This window comes from Rhineura floridana, chromosome 11 (genome assembly GCF_030035675.1).
Source record: "Rhineura floridana isolate rRhiFlo1 chromosome 11, rRhiFlo1.hap2, whole genome shotgun sequence".
NCBI lineage: Eukaryota > Metazoa > Chordata > Lepidosauria > Squamata > Rhineuridae > Rhineura > Rhineura floridana.
Window position 1 is genome coordinate 61,976,349 of NC_084490.1, and position 19,390 is coordinate 61,995,738.

Consider the following 19,390-nt stretch of genomic DNA (forward strand, 5'->3'; position numbering starts at 1 on the left):
TAAGACAGACATCCTGGCATTGGTAATCTAAGTAGCAAGGTATGTGTGGGGTTGTTGCACACTTCCAGGCCCAGTTTCATTTTGAGTATGGAGGTGAAACCTGTGTAGATGTGGTTGATCAAAGGGAGAAGAAATTTTGAGTTAAGCAAAGCTCTGCTTTTATAAAACCTAAGAAACATACAGATACTTTGAATGTCTGAGTGCAGGTGGAATACTGGAGGAACTTGTAAAACTTGTTGCAACAGTATTTAGAACGGAGCATGTGGTGTGAAAGACTCCTTTTCCTAACATTTTGGCTTCTTGTTTTTCTCCACCCACCACATCTCTGAAATATATCATATATGTAATGGTTAACCATACTAAAAAATGTAAATAAGTTTATTTCGGTCAATGACCAGCAAAGGTTAACCGTACTGCTGCCCTGGCTTATTTTATGTTTGTTGCTATTTTGTGTTTTTATTATGTTTTTATATTGATTGTGTATTTTTATTGTTTTTATTATATTTGTAAGCTGTGCTGAGCTCTGTTTTTAACAGCAGAAGGGCAGGATATAAATCCTCTTAATCAATCAATAAATATTCCATAGTGTTGGAAACTAGCGTCTAGGCATTTAAGGCTGAAAATGTTGCTTTTAAAAAAAAGATTTCTGACATCTTTCCCCCAGTTTTTGGTGGTAATTCCTAGGCACAAAAACAAAACAACTGGACAATCCAAATTTTAATATGCAAATAATATGCATAATTTGCAAGTAATATGCAAATAATTTGCATAATATGCAAATACTTTACATAATATGCAAATTAACCTGCCCGGATTTGTGGAACTGGAATATGGCAACCCTAGCTTCACGTGATTTGGAAACTATACTTCTGTTAATGCAGCCTAAAATAGCATTTGCCTTTTGGCAGCCACATTGCAAGGTTGGCTCATATTCAGCTTGTGATCAACAATCTTAAATCCTTATAGCATGTAGTATTACTGAGTCAAGTATCCCACATCTTATAACTGTGCATTGGTTCTTTTTCAAGGTGTAGAGTTTTGCACTTATTCCTGTTAAATTTCATTCTGTTGTGTTCAGCCCAATGCTCCAGTCTATCAAGATCACTTTGAATTTTATTTCTGTCTTCCAGGGTAATTCTATATCATCTGCAAACTCGATAAACATTCCCTGCTCCTCCTCATCCAAGTTTTTAAGTCTATTTACTAGGTATATTGCCTACGGCCATACTACCCTGAACACGCCCAATCTTGTCTGATCTTGGAAGCTAAGCAGGGTCAGGCCTGGTTAGTACTTGGATGGGAGACCGCCTAAGAATATCGGGTGCTGTAGGCTTAGAGGAAGGCAATGGTAAACCACCTCTGAATACCTCTTACCATGAAGACCCTATGAATATATCCAAAAAAGATTCATAGGGTCGCCATAAGTCATAATCGACTTGAAGACATATAACAACAACTAGGTATATCAAAAGCAGGTGGTTTTGTGCTATCACTAACACTTATTAATAATCCAGGTTAAGTGTTCAATAGCAAATCCCTTTAGGAAGATCTGATGAGGCAGAATAGAACACGCCCCTCTGTAACTATTGTCCAATACTGATCATGCCTCATTGTGTAATACTGTATTTCAGATGCTTGATATGAGAGCAGAACTGAAGCTGCTTCTAAGGGGGGGGGAAGGGTGTCACTATTTTTTTTTAATGTTCTCATGCCTGCTTCCTATATCTCTAGAATTGCCCTTTAAAACTCTGAAAGCAGGCCAAGTATTCTTAAAAAAGGTAATTTGAGAATTATCTGGCTAATCTGTTTAATTCTCCAAACACACAATGACCAGTCTCCACAAGTAGATCAGCTGAGCACAAGACTGAACGCACCTCTCTCAACTGCTGAAGCAGTTTAGCTTCCAAGTTTCCCTAAACCCATGACTTGGGAGTGAAACATTCGTGAAAGAGGCATTCATGGATTCATTCCAAAATGATACTGACATAGATAGGACCATAGCTCCTATTAGTAAATCAAATGTGGGAAGGTTTGCTACATTTGGAAATAATGCAGTTAGTTAGTTCTGCAATCTTCAAAGTCATGCTGAGGGTCAAACTCGATGTGATATGAAATGATATGTTGCATTTAATATAAAATAATATGTACATCTTTTTTAGTATAAAAAAGCTGCTACAGGCCCTCCTGAGAAGAATCAAAAACATGATGGGCTGAGAGGGTGAGTGTATCCCTCCCCCTTGCTGCAGTCCTGATGAAAATCACCCCCTGATACTATTTGCATTGGAAGAGAATGGTGCTAATCAGAGTTTTCTTCCTATGTAAACAGCAGTTTTTGGGTGTGTATGTGATTTTTGTCAGGATCACAGCAGGAAAGGAAGGTTTAAACTCTCCCTTCCTATCTGCCGAGAGCCAGTGTGGTGTAGTGGTCAAGGTGTTGGACTAGGACCTGGGAGACCGGGGTTCGAATCCCCACACAGCCATGAAGCTCACTGGGTGACCTTGGGCCAGTCACTGCCTCTCAGCCTCCGAGGAAGGCAATGGTAAACCATCTCTGAATACTGCTTACCATGAAAACTCTATTCATAGGGTCACCATAAGTCGAGATCGGCTTGAAGGCAGTCCATTTCCATTTCCATTTCCTATCTGCCACATTCCTGATCTTGCTGTTGCTCAGGGATGCCTTGTGAGAACCAGTTACACTAAGAACCCATGCCCATATATGCTTTATTACATGTAACATGCATGGGTTTTTACCGTAACTAGTTGCCACAAGGCATCCCTGAGGACAAGCAATATCAGGAATGTGGCAGATAGGAAGGGAGAGTTTGAACCTTCCCTTCCTGCTGTGATCCTGCCAAATCAAATGCTTTAACTTCATACCTACTTTGGCTCTAACCTTTCATGCCGTTTGATTGCTTAAAGGAAGACCCCCTAATGAACTGGTCTAGTTGTTCCAAGGACTGTATGAACAAGCAACAAAGGATGGTCTTAATCCCAAGTGTTTACTATTTAAATAGGTGGGAAAAGCTGAAGTTAAGCATGGCCAGTGCTGGCATTTTACTAAAGCTGGATACTTCCTAGTGCCATATGGCTTCTAAAGGATCCTCTGAGGCAAGATCCCCACCCTTTTGCATAACAGAAAATGAAGGTGAAGGGGGCCTGAATCGTGCATGTACACTCTCGAGTACTCTGGGTTGAGCTTGTAGCTTTCCTGCCTGCTTCTACCCATTGTCTATCCAATGATGCTTCCTGCTGGTTATCTCCTCAAATCCTGGAATTAGTGCTGATGGTACGTAGTGTGTTAATAAAACATTCTCTTCTAGGCAAAGTATAAATTAACATAGCTGAATCAAGGACTATTTTCTTTTTAAGTCTGGATAAGTTTCCTACAAAGGCTATGAAATAATATTTAAAATGAATCCGCCTGTTTAAAAATGTGGCATATATCCCAAATTAATTGGAATGAGATGGAGCTACTTGAGCCTTCTTGTCTGAACCTCCCACCAGTGTTTCATAACATCCTGTCTCCGTCTTCTCTACAGCTTATACCTTCTTCCCAGTAGTCCAGCTGGCTTTTAGCGGCAGCTTCAGTTTCTTATAGTACACTTTCTTCTCCCAATGCAGGAAGGCAAATACAACTGCAGCCAAGTTCTAGACCAGTCAAAATCTTTCTGGCTTTTTTTTTTAAAGAGAACAAACAAAAACTCCCAAACAGGGAAAATAGGTTCTCTTTTCTCCCCCTTATCAGATGCTCCTTAGCTGCCATGCTGATAGCTATCTGACCTGAATTGCTGATGACTGTATCATCACATTCTTTCTCAAGGCATATGCTTGGCATCTCACACATCACTGTTGGTATTAAAGTGGGAGCAACCTGGAGGGGAAAAGTAAAATTTGAATTGGAACGTTGACACCTGGTCTTATAATTCTGACTACTGCTTTGGTAGGCATAGCGCAATAACTTTTTCTAAAATTTTAAGCAGTATACAAATCAACAGCAACAACAAAAACCCAGTAAAACAATATCAGAAAAACTAAGCAAATTATTTCAATGAAGGGAGGACAGCCAACATTTTCTTCAGTTACTTCTGGTAACATGCAAAAATTTTAAGTAGCATCAAAAGCGGCATCCTGAAGGCACCATGTATACAAATTAAAAAGAAAAACAAAATGTAGCTTTTGACATGGTAAATAAACAAACTTCCAAACATACCTTATGGCTACATAGGCATGGATTGTTCCTGCTATCTTGTAAGGATATAAATGTGTTGTAAATGATGCCACAGGAATATGTATGGGGAACTGAATCAACAACAAGTAAACTGCCTCAGGCTGGCAGCTCTATGTAACTGTACCATGTCCAAGATGAAATTCAGTTATACTGAGTGGAATGACACATACCATTCTTTCTCCCATCCCCACAGTTGCCTACCACTTGACAAGTATGGTATGAGCTTCAGGATTCCTCAGATAAACTAAGTATCTTCACTAACAAAAGTGCAGGAACCTCTTTTCTCTTGGGATATCTCAGGGATTGATTCTGGGTGATGCTGAGCTAGGAAGTGCACAATTAGACATGCAGACAATTCTCAAGCTATCTGTATTCCAGAGCTTGGAAAAGTTACTTTTTTTGAACTACAACTCCCATCAGCCCAATCCAGTGGCCATGCTGGCTGGGGCTGATGGGAGTTGTAGTTCAAAAAAGTAACTTTTCCAAGCTCTGCTGTATTCTACTAACGATGGAGTTTACATCCGTGTTATATTTCCTTACGTTATTTCTTTGATACATCGGAAAGCAGAAGAGACTGGAAGATGCTCTGTGTTGTGTGAGAGAGTGAAAGAACTCTACATCAACACTATTGTTGTGGCGTCTTTCAGGGGATCATGGGTGTTGTAGCTTTGCAGCTGTGCTAAGATTTGTTACAAAGTCCACTACCTTGCCTAGCACTATACTTCCCAGGGTTCATTAGAGGCATACTTAACAGTTAAATCAATTTAAGTCTGTAGTGCAGACAAATCCCTGCTTTTATTTGGTGTCATATTAATTTTTTTATTTATTTAACAAAATCTATATGCCGCTTGAACGTAAAGACCTTTAAGCGGTTTACATTTTAGATGGAAACTCCCAATCCAACCTGGCATTAATGGGTATTGAAGCAGTTGCCTTGAGGAAATCAATCAATCAGCTAATGTCATGGTTGCAGGAGTCCTACAGAAAGTAGGACTCACATTTTCATATTTTGAATATCTTAGGGTGAAATTTACTATAGTTAAGATGGCAAATTTGTAGGCATCACTTAACTATACAGCTTGTGCTTTTTCAGTACCTCTTAAATGTCATGTGCTTTTTCCTGTGGGTTTTTCATAGGAGTTTGGCTAGAAATACTATAACTTCAGATAATGTTTTACTACTTAGATAGGATAATGAGAATGAGAATAATATTTTACCTGTGGGAAGGGAAATTCCAAACAAGTCTCACCTGATTTCAAAAGAAAGTAAAGCAGAAAAATAAATTTTGTATGGGACTCCAGTTCAAACAATGGGCAAAGATATGTCTAATTTCTCATCCCTAATTACTGAGAAATGTGTAACAGCAACAAGATATGGTGTGGTCCAGCCCATCCAAAAGTTAAACTGTTTTAAGTCTTAATTATTTCAGGGAGAATTAAACACATGCCTTACTCTTCTGTTGAAATCAATAACACTTAAAAGTGCATGGTTGTATTCAACTAAGCTGTACTCAGAGCAGACCCATTAAAAGACCTAAATTAGTTTTGTCCATTATTCTTAATGCGTCTATTCTGAGTAGTGCTAACACTGGATACAATCCACAATTTCTGTCATGGAACTGCAAGTTAACCATATGGCTACAACATCTAGCCTAATTTTTCTAGTTTTTTCTTACGAACCAATATGGCTACCTTTGCTTTTTAAGCTATTTAAAACTGTTTGACAGAATCGTGCCCAGTATCAGTAATGCACAAGGCCTCTTCCTTTTTGAATTAATCATTTTAATAGTGCTAAGTAAGTTATAGGTTTTGTAAGGATTTGTTTTTGTCTTGCTAATGAAGTGAACACGTGAGTGTAAAACTGTGTCCCTTTGGGATGAGGCTGATTATCTGGATCCATTTCAATCAGGTTTGGCATGGAGACATAATTGGTTTCCCTGACAGATGACCTGTTCTGAGGGAAGGACAGGGGGAGTGTGACTGTATTAATTCTTCTGGACTTCCAAGTGCCTTTTCATTCAATTGACCATTGTGTGTTTCCCTGGTAAGCTGCCTGGGATCAAAATTGGAGGCAACATGTCCAGCAATTCCATTTCTGCCTAGGCACTATTTGGTTCTAGAATGTATTCCAGGAAGCTTATAACTCTGACCCATGGCACATGCTGTTAAAATTTCTATGAATTGCACATGAAATTGCTGAGTAAGACTACACAGAAATTTGGAAGTGACATCAGCTCTGTTTCTCCTCCTGAACAAGACCTTTTAGAGTCTTGCTGCACCATTTAGACACTAACACTTGCCTTCATCTATACCTCTGGCACCAGTCTGCTGTGGGCCTCTGCCTTGCCTTGTGTGTGTGTGTGCCTGTGTATGTGCATGTACACACACTTAAATACCCCTGGTCACTTCACCTTGCATGTCAGCGTGCATGCCTGCCATCACCCAAGATGGCAGCAGGGGCATATTTAAGCATCCACTGGCTCCCTGTGCGCATGTGTGTGATGTTGGCTGAGAAAAGGAAGCTCCTGCTCCACAATCCATGCCACCATCTGGTCATGGCTTGCGACCCGATGCTAGTGGGGATCACGGAACGGGAGTTCCACCCTCCCAACCCCAGGGCCCTCAGCCAGAGCCTGACCTGGCTACCTGCTGGTGCTGGGCCTACTTCATCCTCTGATCCTCTTAATACTGGATTACTGCAATGTGTAGTACATGGGGCTACTTTTTGAAAACCTTTTAGAAAATTCAGTTATTTAAAAATGCAGCTATCAGATTGCTGGCTGGGATTGTATCTTGCCAGTTCTTAAGCATCGTCACTGGCTGTTGGTCCATTTCTGCACACAAATCCTACATCTTTTGTGTTCTGGGGCTCTGAAGAACTGACTGCACCCATGTAAGTCTGCACATAGAATCACAGAATGATAGAGTTGAAAGATGCCTATAAGGCCACCGAGTCCAACCCCCTGCTCAATGCAGGAATCCAAATGAAAGCATACCTGACAGGTGGCTGTCGAGCTGCCTCTTAAATGCCTCCAGAATTGGAGAGCCCACAAAATACTAAGATAATCTTTGGAGGGCCTATTCAGGGTCTCCTTGTCTTTGGAGGTTAGGTGGATGGCAACCAGGGAAGGGGGAGGTCAGCTGTGACATCCTATTATGGAATGTTCTCCCCAGAGAGGCTGGTTTGGCACTGAACCATATGCCTTTTTTTGGCACCAGGTGAAAACTTGATTGTTTGCCCAGGCTTTTCAGCACGTAATCAGAGCTGATTTTTCTGCTAATTACAATTATATTAAGATGCTGATTCCACTGTTGTGGATCTGTTTTTCCTGTCTTGCTCTTATAAACGTTTATTACTGTATTATAAGCTGCTTTGAACATTGCAAAACTGAATGGCTGGAGATACTGAAATAAATAAAAATCAAGTATAATTTTCTTTTATAGACCACCACCTTGTGGACATTTCGTATCAGTGCATTTAAACAACTGACATGCTGAATCAGGCCATTGGTTCATCTACCCCATCGTACACAGTATATCAGTTACACTGCCTAGAAGAGGCTCTCTTAAGGACTTGGACAGGACTCTTTCTCAGCCATTTGTCTTTGAACACTTTGGTGATTCTTTTCAAGAAATTAAAGGAGCCTCTTTCTCTAGATTTGACCTCTGCAGCCAATTTTACAGAGCTGACTCTGCTCTATATGCTAACAGGATATAAAATTGCTTTTACCTGTTAAACTTGATATTCACTTATAAACACTTACATTAACATACATAGATAGAAATATACTTTTATGCTTCCAAACACTCGGTTTAGGCTTTAGAAGTCGCTCTAGGAACCCAGCAGTGGCCAGCATAGCAAGAATTCATGTTAACCCCATAGTTTCCCCACTACATCCTTGTGCACTTTAAGGGTATGATGACAAGCCAAACTCCTTGACTCCACCAGGGAGGATCAGGAATTGCATGCTCAATGAGATAGTGTCCTGCCCAGAGCAAGACTCATGAGATGGAGACGAGGATGGAATCAATTTCTGTTTTATTAAAGTAACATCGAAGGCAATATGTTTCATAGGCACACTATGCTAGCTCACTGCAATCCCTAACTAGGCTACCTAAGTAAACTCTGCAGCGTGTGAAGGAAGTTGAGTCAGCACTCTGGTCTTCTCCCGTAATCTCTGACACCGCCGAAGACCCTCCCTCTGACCGAAGCGCTTCTCCCAGCGTCTGGTGCAGGGTGAAAGGGGGGGGTGCCTCTGCTTGCTCGTCCGACAACACAGCCTCGATAGGTGCTGACTCGGTTTCAGGAGGTGGGGAAGAGCTTGATGTGCCAAGGGGGGAGCTTGGGGGGGGTGGAGTTGGCACACGCGCCAAGACATCCCCCAATGGCTCTGTGGGGGCATCTGGAAGCTGAGCTCAGTCTACTTTGGCGGGAGAACTGTCTGTGGGAACTGGCACTGTGTCAAACACACACACCCAGGCCTCGTCCTCGAAAGTCTCAGCACCCTCTGATGCTTCCCCTTGCCCTAGCAGCCGGCACTGATGCTCATCCAGCCCCCCTCCTTGATCCTCTTGAGGGAGCTGGGGCTCGACAGATAGGTGAGAAAACTTGGTGACAACCACTAGGGACCAGGTGGGTTACAATCTTATACATCCAAAGGGAGCAGATGTCATCATATGAGATAACTATTACAGCCAATTAAAATATATTAACATTCAGGTTAATATCTTCCTTACACAGAGGCTTACTTGCCATTGATGATGGTGCAGGATTCTCTGTGGCTTTTATATATCTTTTTAGGTTTTCAGTTCTGGCTGTGGAGGGTACTGGTGCTTTTGATAAGTTTTCTAGACCCTGGAAATTACATCACTTTAAATCATGGCTTTATTTTTAATTGCTTGTTAGTTGTCCTCAGACACTCAATGTGCCTTTTCATTTACTTATCATTATTCATTAGGGAAGGACCGTGTAGAACGTGATAGTGAGACTTGATTTCATGTTAGGTTAGTCCTTGAACTTTCTTCAGGCAAACTGTTCATCTTCTGTGGCTCCTTCTTCACCCTCTTCATCTGGCTGCGCTGTGTGTATGCTGTACACAGCTTTTGCTTCTGTGGTTTGACTTGGTGAGCTTGGTTCAGTTGTGGTTGACAGTGTGGTGACTGAGTAGCATCCTTTTCCTCGTTGTGGGGTAGTGGCACTTGTCCTCTTGCTTCCCAAACGAAATATGGGATAGTATGGTGGTACATTCATTAAGGCTTTCATCTGATGATACTCTCACACACCTTCTTGTTCTTCATTGGAGCTCCTCTGAGCTGCTGCTTCCTCTTGCTTCTCTGTGCATCCTTTGTGTATCCTCTTCTCCTTCTTCAATCACTTTCTTCAGCACGCGTGTTCTTGTGCAGTCATCAGGTATAGTTGTCTTCACCGCTAACATTACAGCTTCTCCTTTCAACATTTCCTTAAATATGCTATATCTTCTTAGCAATAAATATTGTCTTAGGATCTTATAGTCTCATGCCAACTCATTCCTGGTGGTTACTCCTGACATTTCTTCTGCTGTCAACGGGGAGTAGTATCTACCTTCATCAACCCAGGGATCTGTTGCTCTTACAGCCACTGGCCCATATATTGTTACTCCAGGAGGATGCTGTGTTATGGCTCCCAACAAAGCTGCCACTCTTGCTTTCTGGGTCTAATGCGTTCCTGGCTCTAATTGGCTCTGGCTCTACTATTGTCATCCTGTTACTATTTGTCATCCAGTTACCATGTCATCTCACAGATGTATTCTCTGTTCATGGGTTCCCTTCCACTCACATGTTTCAGCCAATGGCTGTGCCATGATTAAAATGTGTCTTCTCAAGACTTGTCATGCCTTGAGGTACAGGGGTATCTATATCTACTCTCCCTGCTTCCCACCTCTCTGGTTGAGGTCACTCGAGTTTTTTCTGTAGGTACTAAAGTTCTGTAAACACTTTAGGCCAATATATAGAAAATTTGATTTGCTGCAGTTTATCAAATTTCCTCTTCAGGGCACTATTGCTGCTGTCCCATCAAGTCCCACGCTGGGCACCATCTGGTACCAGCAAGACTACCAGTCAACGCATAGGTTTGAGGGTTCTTGCTTTCTCCCTTCCTCCATGTCTACACAGAGTATGTGGAATGCTAGGTCAGCTAAGCTCACAGGTTATCAACAGCAGTCATCTAGTATAGGCGAAGAATAGAGGAGACCCCACTCAAGAATTCTTGGGTCTTGGGAGGTGCCAGAAATTTTCTAATTGGGAGTCAGACTTCAGACAGCAGAACGGTCTTTACAGTATATGCTATTTATTCACAGCTTGAACACTACAACTAATAAAATGCATTCTGGGTGACCTTAACCAGAAACAGAAATATATATATCAGCATGAAAGAAATTGCTGGATATCCATTTAACATCAAAGGATAAGACTCTGAAGGCACATCTTAGTTAAAACAAGTTACAATAGTTGAAGGACTAAGTTAAACTCTAAGTCATATCACAGAGACAAAGTACAAAGTACATAGAAATACATGTCATGATACATCACCCAATAGATGTCATGGATGGAATAGATGATGGTTCTCCTGCTTTCTTTGACCCTGCCCCACACTCTAGCAGAGCTGAGGGGCCCCGAGTGCTATAAAACCTGGCCTTTTTCTCTTCTAAGGAAAGGCATATTCCCATGACCTTATCTGCTTTTTGCTACTCATCGGGCTCTCATCAGATGCTCCTGTGGAGTCTCTCTTTCTCAACTATTCAGCTTAACCTCACCATATAAGGATTTCCTCGTCCTTCATATTTACTGTTTACATGACACACTTTTTGTCTGCCCAGACCTGTTATCTTGTACTGTACTCAGCCTCATGAGAAAATAATGCTTTGTCTATTCCAGTCATGCCGGGGCCCTTGGGTATCAGCTTGCCCTGGGCCCCAGTGTGTGCGTGCGTGCACAACCCCCACGCCCCCCTACCTGTCTCCTGTCTTTTACCATTGCCCTTAATGAAGATGGTGGCCACGGTTTTCCTAAGGGGATGAAGCCTCCGCCACCATCTGTTGAGCCTCCGCTTCCCCACGAGGGTGAGGGAGGTGGAAGACATGAGTTTCAGGTTTCCCAGCTGTCAGAAGGCACGGAAGACCCAGGAGTTGTTGAGTCTCAGCAAGACCTTGGGAGAGGGAGTGAGGTTGAGTCCGGGCCAGTTCCCACGGATGTAGCGGACTCTGAAGAGGAGAGAGCGCTGCCCCAGACAGGTTGGATGAGCCATTGGCAGATGTTTCAGAGCGCGTGTTGACTCCCCCTTTACCAAGCGGCTCTCGGGATGCTTCAAGCATGTCACCACCCCATGACCTCAAGCTGGTTGCTAAAGAGACGTTTCTTTCGGACGAGCAGTTGGAAGCGCCGCCCCGTCACCCCTCTCTCGACGCCGCGAGAAACGGACGGGACAGAGGCAGGACTTGCGAAGAAGTCAGAAATTAGGATCTACAACTTTCTCTACTTAAGACTGCAGCTCTCTGGTTTGACCTGCTGAGTCAACTTTCTTCACACGTTGCAGAGCACGTCTAGAGTGCAGTTAGGGAATTCTAGTGAGCTAGCATAGAGGTTTCTATGAAGCGCACTGCTTTTGATGTATCCATTACTTTAATAAAACAAGATTTAATTGCACCTGCATCTCAGCCTCGTGAATCCCGCTCTGAACAGGACACCATCTTTGTTGATGGCACATGTGCATGCTACGCACGCATCTACTGTACTACGCGTACAGTACCTTAGGGAAGCCGCGGCTGCCATCTTCATTAAGGGCAATGCTAAAAGGCAGGAGACAGGTATGTTGGAGAATTTTGTATTTCTCCTGTGGGTTCTTTTGCTGGGGGTCCATGAATAAAACTGAAGACACAGGCTTGGAGCAAAAAGGTAGGCCTTTATTGGATGACAAGTGTACACTTGGTCAGTCTCCCTCCTAGTGAGTGGAGAACTGCCACTTGGCACTGTTTGCCTGGGGTTTTTATACATTTCAGGACAAAGACTTTAGCATCTACCAGTCAGGATTTAACACATCAGAATGACATAGACATGATAGTATTACACAGGCATTTTGCATAGGCATTGCATAGGTACTGTACTCTGCATCGTGTTCTAGTGAATTTGGTGTTCTAGTGAATTTGGCAATGTTCAGTACTTCACATGAAAGTACACTTTCACAGTGAGCTAAGCATTTTAGTTAATGCAATCCTTTCTACGTCTTGGAGAGTACAGGGATGTTCAGTGTTTGTTCAGTGTTATCAATTGTTCAGAGTACAAATAGTTCCAAACAAACCAGCATAGTCAGGGGGACAGCTGCAAGAAGAAAAAGATCTGGCTTCCTACTAAGCTATTAAAATGTTATGAACCTTTATAGCTTTATAGGAGAATACATTTTGCTTATTGTTTATGTATACTGAATTCCCCATTAGCTATACATGTATGTATATATAAAATTACCCATCAGGTAGGTGGGCAAGGGAATGGTGGGCAGGCGGAAGCTCCTGCACTGCGATCCGCAGATGGTGCTGGGTATCACAGAAGGGGAGCGGAGGGCCCCTCAGGGGCTCCTGTAGCTCCGGGGCCCTCAGGCCACTGCCCCACCTGGCCGTCCTTTAGAACTGGCCCTGATTCCAGTTGTTTCTCAGGAAAACTACAGCTGTAGTCAGAAGGACAGTTTCAAACTACTCCGGTTTTGCTATTTGGCTTTTATGTATACAGCAGAGTTTATACACTCAGTCAGTCTTTATTTACAGTCAACTGACCACAAATATAAAACATAATGCTGGGAGTTATAAAATAAGACTACATAGTTTATACACTATTTCAATAATTCTTAAGCATCTTCTAAGCATATGTAATTGATTTCAGCACATCATATGCATATTTTAAGCCATAATCTGGGGCTTTCCACTGCAACCAGTATGGAGCATTATCACGTCTTCTTTTTTTGCTGCCCTTGGCAGCCATTTTGTGCTGACACCCTTGGTACTTTTATCAATATATGAATACTGGCACCTAATTTTTTTTACCAGAAAAAGCACTGATTGTTATACCCCCAATGTGTGATTCATTTCTAGAAACAGGATTCATTGTGCAACCCCCCTTGCTAGATAGGGAAGGACAAGCACATGGCTCTAATGCAGAAGTAAGGCATCGAGTGTCATTCACAGCTGCAGTGCATGTTTGGGATTAGAATGCCCCTTCTCATCCTTCTTGCCATGTAGATGAGGATGAGCATGCCCATCCACTGCCCAGAGATTGCTGGATTATATCTCTTCAGATGGACGGAGCACCTGTATCAGTTTCTAAAACAGCACAACTGTGTAATAATTTCTGTTTTACTACCTTGTTATTTTAAGGATTTGCAGAAACTGAGCAATAGGAGTATTTATTAAAACCTTAGTTGTTTTAGAAGGAAGGTTCAGAAACATGCAATATTCTGATCCTATTTGTCCTTCAACCAGGTTATGTATTGTCAGTGCTTTTGTGTGTGTGTGAGATGGAATTTACTGGTACAGAGTACCTGCACCTCTTTTTTCTTTTCTTCCCCTGGCAACCATTTTGTGCTGGCACTCACAGCACTTTATGATACCATTCCCTTATTTTTTGTGGGGAAAATGCAATGTGCATTGTCCTTTGTATAATTTACTGAGAGGATAATACTAGGGACACATTTTAGGGAGAGATGGGGAGATGTCTGACCATGACTCTATATTTATCTACTGGGTAGACAGATATGCAACTGTGAAGACTGTACATTTACTATCTATAGTAACTAATGAGAAGAGAAAATTCTTAAGAGCAAATACTATGTCTTGTCAGGGAAATTTAGAAGTTTGTTTCCATGCTTTTATTCATATAGGTTTTACATAATTTTATTTGGATTTGTGTATATTCATTTTAGTTTAATATTTGTTAAATGAGGGGTTTTTTTTAAAAAAAGAGGGCATATTGTGATCTGCCAGACAAATATCACATTTTAAGTTTACATTGTATGTAGTTTTATCCGGGTCTGAGTTAACTTCTCTTGCTATTATCTTGTGTTACTTGCATGTGGTGAAAGTTTTTGTTTTGCAATGGTCAGATGACTAGATACAAAAAACCCTAATCTGAATATGAACTAATTTACTGCCTCAGGCCACAATTATAGTTTTGTGGCTGATGTTTTAATTGTGTTTTTTGACTTGCAGTGATATTGTTTTCACTGCTATATGTAACCTGTTTTGAGATCACTTATGCTAGAAAATGGAATACAGAAATTTTAAATCAATCAATCCTTTTTGTGCCTTAACAAAAGCATGAGGAAAAGAATAGGAAAAATGTCATTCTTGTAATGTAATCTTTCTATGAAATCTAATTTCAGATAGCTCTGTTGAAAATAAGATAACACCATCACTACAGTGCTGTCTAATCCTGTTTGCTTCTTTCTTCCAGATATGAGGAAGCAAATGGCTGAAAATATCTTCAGTGATTGTAAGTTTAAATATCTCATGATAGTTATAAAAACATTCAATAACCTTTTGAAGAAGTTTCTAAGCTAGTCAGAGTGATCAGGTTTTACTGGACAATCCAGACAAGTGGGCTTACTATGAGACCATATGGTTGATTTACCGATAGAGGTGGAGGGACATTCTCTATCCCCTGGGAATTGGTCCTCTCATGCACTAAGAAACAGGTGCTTAGCACAAAAGCCCCTTTGCCATTTGTCAGCAATTAGGTAGCTTTCTTACCCATGGAACACCCCTCTAATGCCTGCAATGTTCAAATTGTTGGGCTGGTGACCAGTAGGCATCACTGTCTCTAGTAGTTTTCCATGAAGCCTGCAAGTTTGAAGACGTAACTGTGGTTAAGGGGTGAGTTATGGCTATGCCAGTCTGGAAACGGACAGTGAAGGATGTTGCTATGGTAGCCATCTGATAACAGCTGGGAAAGTTGTAACAGAGTCTATGTGAGTTGTTGCTCTTCTGAATTATGCCTCTGAGCTGAGAGGCTGTGTTTTTGTGTTTATCTATGGAGAGAGATGTACCAGAAGGGGGGTGACTGAAGAATCTCTACATGTATTTACCCTTAAGCCTCTGGCCTTAATGTCTTAATAAAGACTCTTAACATGCTCTGAGGATGTTTCTTGCTCAACTTAACTCCAACGTAATGTATGCTGTTTCACACAACAACGCACACAAGCTAACAGTGGTAGCAGAGGATGGTTACGCTCCACAGCGCATTACACCGGAGTAAGTTGCTGGTCTGAAAGGCAGACGGAGTTCCAGAGAGGGCAGCGTGATTGAACCAGACGGAGGTGAGCAACATGGCTGTAAACCTGTCTGGGGGAGGCTTGCCGATGGAACGACTTAATGAGAAGAATTTTGCCAGCTGGAAGCCGAGGATGAGGGCTTTGCTGATAAAAGAGGATTTATGGGACATTATAGATGGACCCACTCCGGCGGTACTGACTGCGGCTTGGACGCGTAGAGAGCAGAAGGCGCAGGCTTTTATACTTCTGGCTCTATCTGACTCTCAACTGCTACACGTGAGAGATGTTACAAACGCCAAGGAGATGTGGGACCGGTTGGAAGGCATTCATGTGCAACAGACCGCGGGATCTAGATTGTGTTTGGCACGGAAGCTTTATCAAATGCGCTTCACGGGTGAGTGCGACATGAGTGAGCATCTCACGGAATTCAGACGCCTGTTTGCTGAGTTGACAGACCGAGGCGTCGAACACTCTGAACTTCAGAAGACCTATCTGATTCTGGCTTCACTTGATGGGACTTGGAATAATATGGTCATGGCTTTCGAAGCCATGCCTGACGGAGGTTTGAACGTTGCGTTTATTGAGGAAAAACTGACCCAAGAATGGCAGCGGAGACAGGAGGCGAAAAGAGCCGAGTCGATGGAGGCTGTCAGGAAGCAAGAGGTGAAAAATGCCGTGCCGAAGGATAATAAACAGGAGCAGCAGCAGAGGCTGAAGGCTTGTTTTGTGTGCGGAGATCGTCGACATCTCCAGCGGGATTGCCCAGTCAAGCGAAACTCCAGGGATGGAGGCTTGAAGCAAGGCAGTGTGAACTTTGTTTGTAAACAGAACTCTCAAGATTTACGACCTGTGAACTGGTTGCTCGATAGCGGAGCAAGCCATATACTAATTAAAGACAGGAGCCTGTTTTACACGTCTACAAATGAGCAGGACTTTGTTTTACTTGCTGATGGATCACGGAAATCTGTGCAAGCTAAAGGTCTGATTAAATTTGACAAGCTTGGAATTATGACAAACTGTTTGTTTGTTCCGGATTTGGCTCATAATATTTTATCAGTGGGCAAACTGGTAAGTTGTAATTATTCCATTTTGTTCCACAAAGACCAATGTTTTATAATGAGGGGGGATGAAGTGTGCATGCAGGGAAGCCTTAAAGATTCACAGTTTGTAATAAAGAGCAGTCAAGCAGGGTGTGCTGTGTTAAACGCTGAGGCACAGGTACATCAGGGCTGCGTCCATGAATGGCATCAAAGGCTGGGGCATGCAAACCTTGACACTATAAGAAAAACCCCTTTGCACAGTGAAGACATGCGTTTGAAAGATTGCGGGCAGATAATGGATTGCGATTCTTGTAATCAAGCTAAAATGACTATTGCACCAATAAACCGGAAGGCTGAGAGAACCACAACAGCTCCCTACCAGCTAGTACATGTTGATTTATCAGGGCCAATAAATGCTTCACGAGGAGGTGTGAAATTCTACATGGTACTGGTAGATGATTTTTCAAGATTTTGTCATGTTTTTCTGTTAAAGCATAAAAGTTAAGCTGAGCAGAAGCTGAAACTGTTCATTAAGAGAATCGAAACTCAACACTTGGTCACGGTGGGGGCTTTACGCTCGGACCAAGGTGGGGAATTTACGAGTAAAGCATTGAGTGACTTTCTGGAGAGTAAGGGAATAAACCAGAATTTCACTGCTCCACACAGCCCGTTTTCCAATGGAACTGCTGAGAGAAAAAATAGGGTGCTTGGGGAAGCAATGAGAGCCATGCTGCTGGATTGCAGTTTAGGGAATTCTTTCTGGGCAGAGGCAATTCTTTATGCGAATTATATTCACAACAGGGTGTTACATAGTGCTATTGGAATGTCTCCTTATGAGAAACTTACTGGCAGAAAGCCTAGAATACAGCACATTCAAAAATTCGGGGCAAGGTGCTGGATCCACATTCCACAGGGAAAAAGGAGGGGCAAGCTTGCGCCCAGAGCACAGCAAGGTTTTGTTTTTGGATTTCAGAATGCATATTTCAGAGTTTGGTGTCCAGAAACACAGCAGTTAATTCTGAGCAGAAGCATTAAAGTCTCAGAAAAGCCTTGGGATCAAAGAGAGACAGTCCTTCTTACAGGAACAAATGACACACAAACACAAACACGAACACCATCACAGAAATTTCAGCCAGATGTTGACATTAAAGTGGAAGGTACACAAATTCCTCTCAGAGATGCTTTGAATGAGCTCATTTCTGGAAAACGCAGATCAAAGAAACGAAAAGCAGAGGAAATGGAAGCTCCTGCGCAGGTTGTGCCAAGCACAAGCACAAATGGGGGGGGGGGCAGAGAGAGCCGAGGCTCTGGTTCCTTTAAGATGCTCCACAAGAGCGAATTTAGGCAAACCGCCTGACAGATTTACTGTGGGATTAATAACAAGTCCTGGAATGAATAAACTTGTAGAAATGGATCCTGAAACACTTTATTTGACATGTGTTGAACCAAAGTTTGATTGAACAACGTTTTAGCTAAATGTACAGAGAGTTTCTGAAATGTACTGCTATGTACTGAGATGTAAGTTTGAACTGTACTGAACTGAAAATGCAATGTACTGAAATGTATTGCAAGAGGTATTGTAGAAATGTATGACTGTATGACTATGTATTATGGAGATGTATTTCATGTGTATTTTGCAGTCTTAATGGAAAAAAGGGAGGCTGTTGGGCTGGTGACCAGTAGGCATCACTGTCTCTAGTAGTTTTCCATGAAGCCTGCAAGTTTGAAGACGTAACTGTGGTTAAGGGGTGAGTTATGGCTATGCCAGTCTGGGAACGGACAGTGAAGGACGTTGCTATGGTAGCCATCTGATAACAGCTGGGAAAGTTGTAACAGAGTCTATGTGAGTTGTTGCTCTTCTGAATTATGCCTCTGAGCTGAGAGGCTGTGTTTTTGTGTTTATCTATGGAGAGAGATGTACCAGAAGGGGGGTGACTGAATAATCTCTACATGTATTTACTCTTAAGCCTCGGGCCTTAATGTCTTAATAAAGACTCTTAACATGCTCTGAGGATGTTTCTTGCTCAACTTAACTCCAACGTAATGTATGCTGTTTCACACAACAACGCACACAAGCCAACACAAAACACTAGGAGAGATTACATTATTCCCTTTTTTATCCACCCCAAAGTATAATGAATGCTCTTGTAGGAAAGAAAACAGAGGAGGGGTTCCTAATGCATACAAAAAATGGAGACATAGGAACCACATGAAGAATAATATTGAATTGAATAAAGAAAACAAACAAAATCATTGAAATATTGACAAATATTGAAATAGTCCAAACAATACAGTACAAGTAAATTAAACTATAAAAACAGCTATGAACAATACTAAAAATATACAAACAGTATGACACTTGTGGACAACAAAACAATCCTCCAGTAAATATAGGACAAGTTTTCCTGGACTGCAACTTATTTTATTGCTTCTTCAACAAATTTATTTATTTATTTATTGCATTTAGATACTGCCCATAGCTGAAGCTCTCTGGGCAGTTTGCAACAATTAAAAACATTAAAACCAAATATACAAATTTTAAAAAACAAATTTTTAAAAAGCAATTTAAAAACAAATGTAGAATACACTTGAATGACAGCTAAAGACCACTCACTACCTCAATATTTCTGTAATATTTCTTCCTTTCAGGGAATTATCAGTACCATGAACCATGTGGCCCAGTGATGAAGAATTTTAAATCTTCAAAAGGGGGGAATATCACATTTTAGAAGTGTCTAGCATAAAATCCCCAGGATCTATTTGCCTGTGATTTAGCAAGATTTATTCACGCTGGAGGTACTACCATGCTTGCAAATTTCATCCACTTCAG

At 41.8% G+C, this 19,390-nt stretch overlaps 1 protein-coding gene and 1 non-coding gene across 4 annotated transcripts in view; both read left to right on the forward strand.

Annotated features, from left to right (window-relative positions):
- The window catches only part of LOC133365798 (transmembrane protease serine 11E-like), a 115,903-nt gene that overhangs the window by 74,028 nt on the left and 22,485 nt on the right, over positions 1-19,390 (forward strand). For all 3 annotated transcript variants that reach the window (XM_061588049.1, XM_061588051.1, XM_061588052.1), the window contains one exon: positions 14,704-14,742. In XM_061588049.1, the coding sequence (XP_061444033.1) occupies positions 14,704-14,742 (39 nt within the window). The remainder of the gene's footprint in view (positions 1-14,703; positions 14,743-19,390) is intronic.
- On the forward strand, positions 1,215-1,333 carry LOC133368091 (5S ribosomal RNA). The gene has a single exon (XR_009758583.1). It is a non-coding gene; the product is annotated as a 5S ribosomal RNA (ribosomal RNA).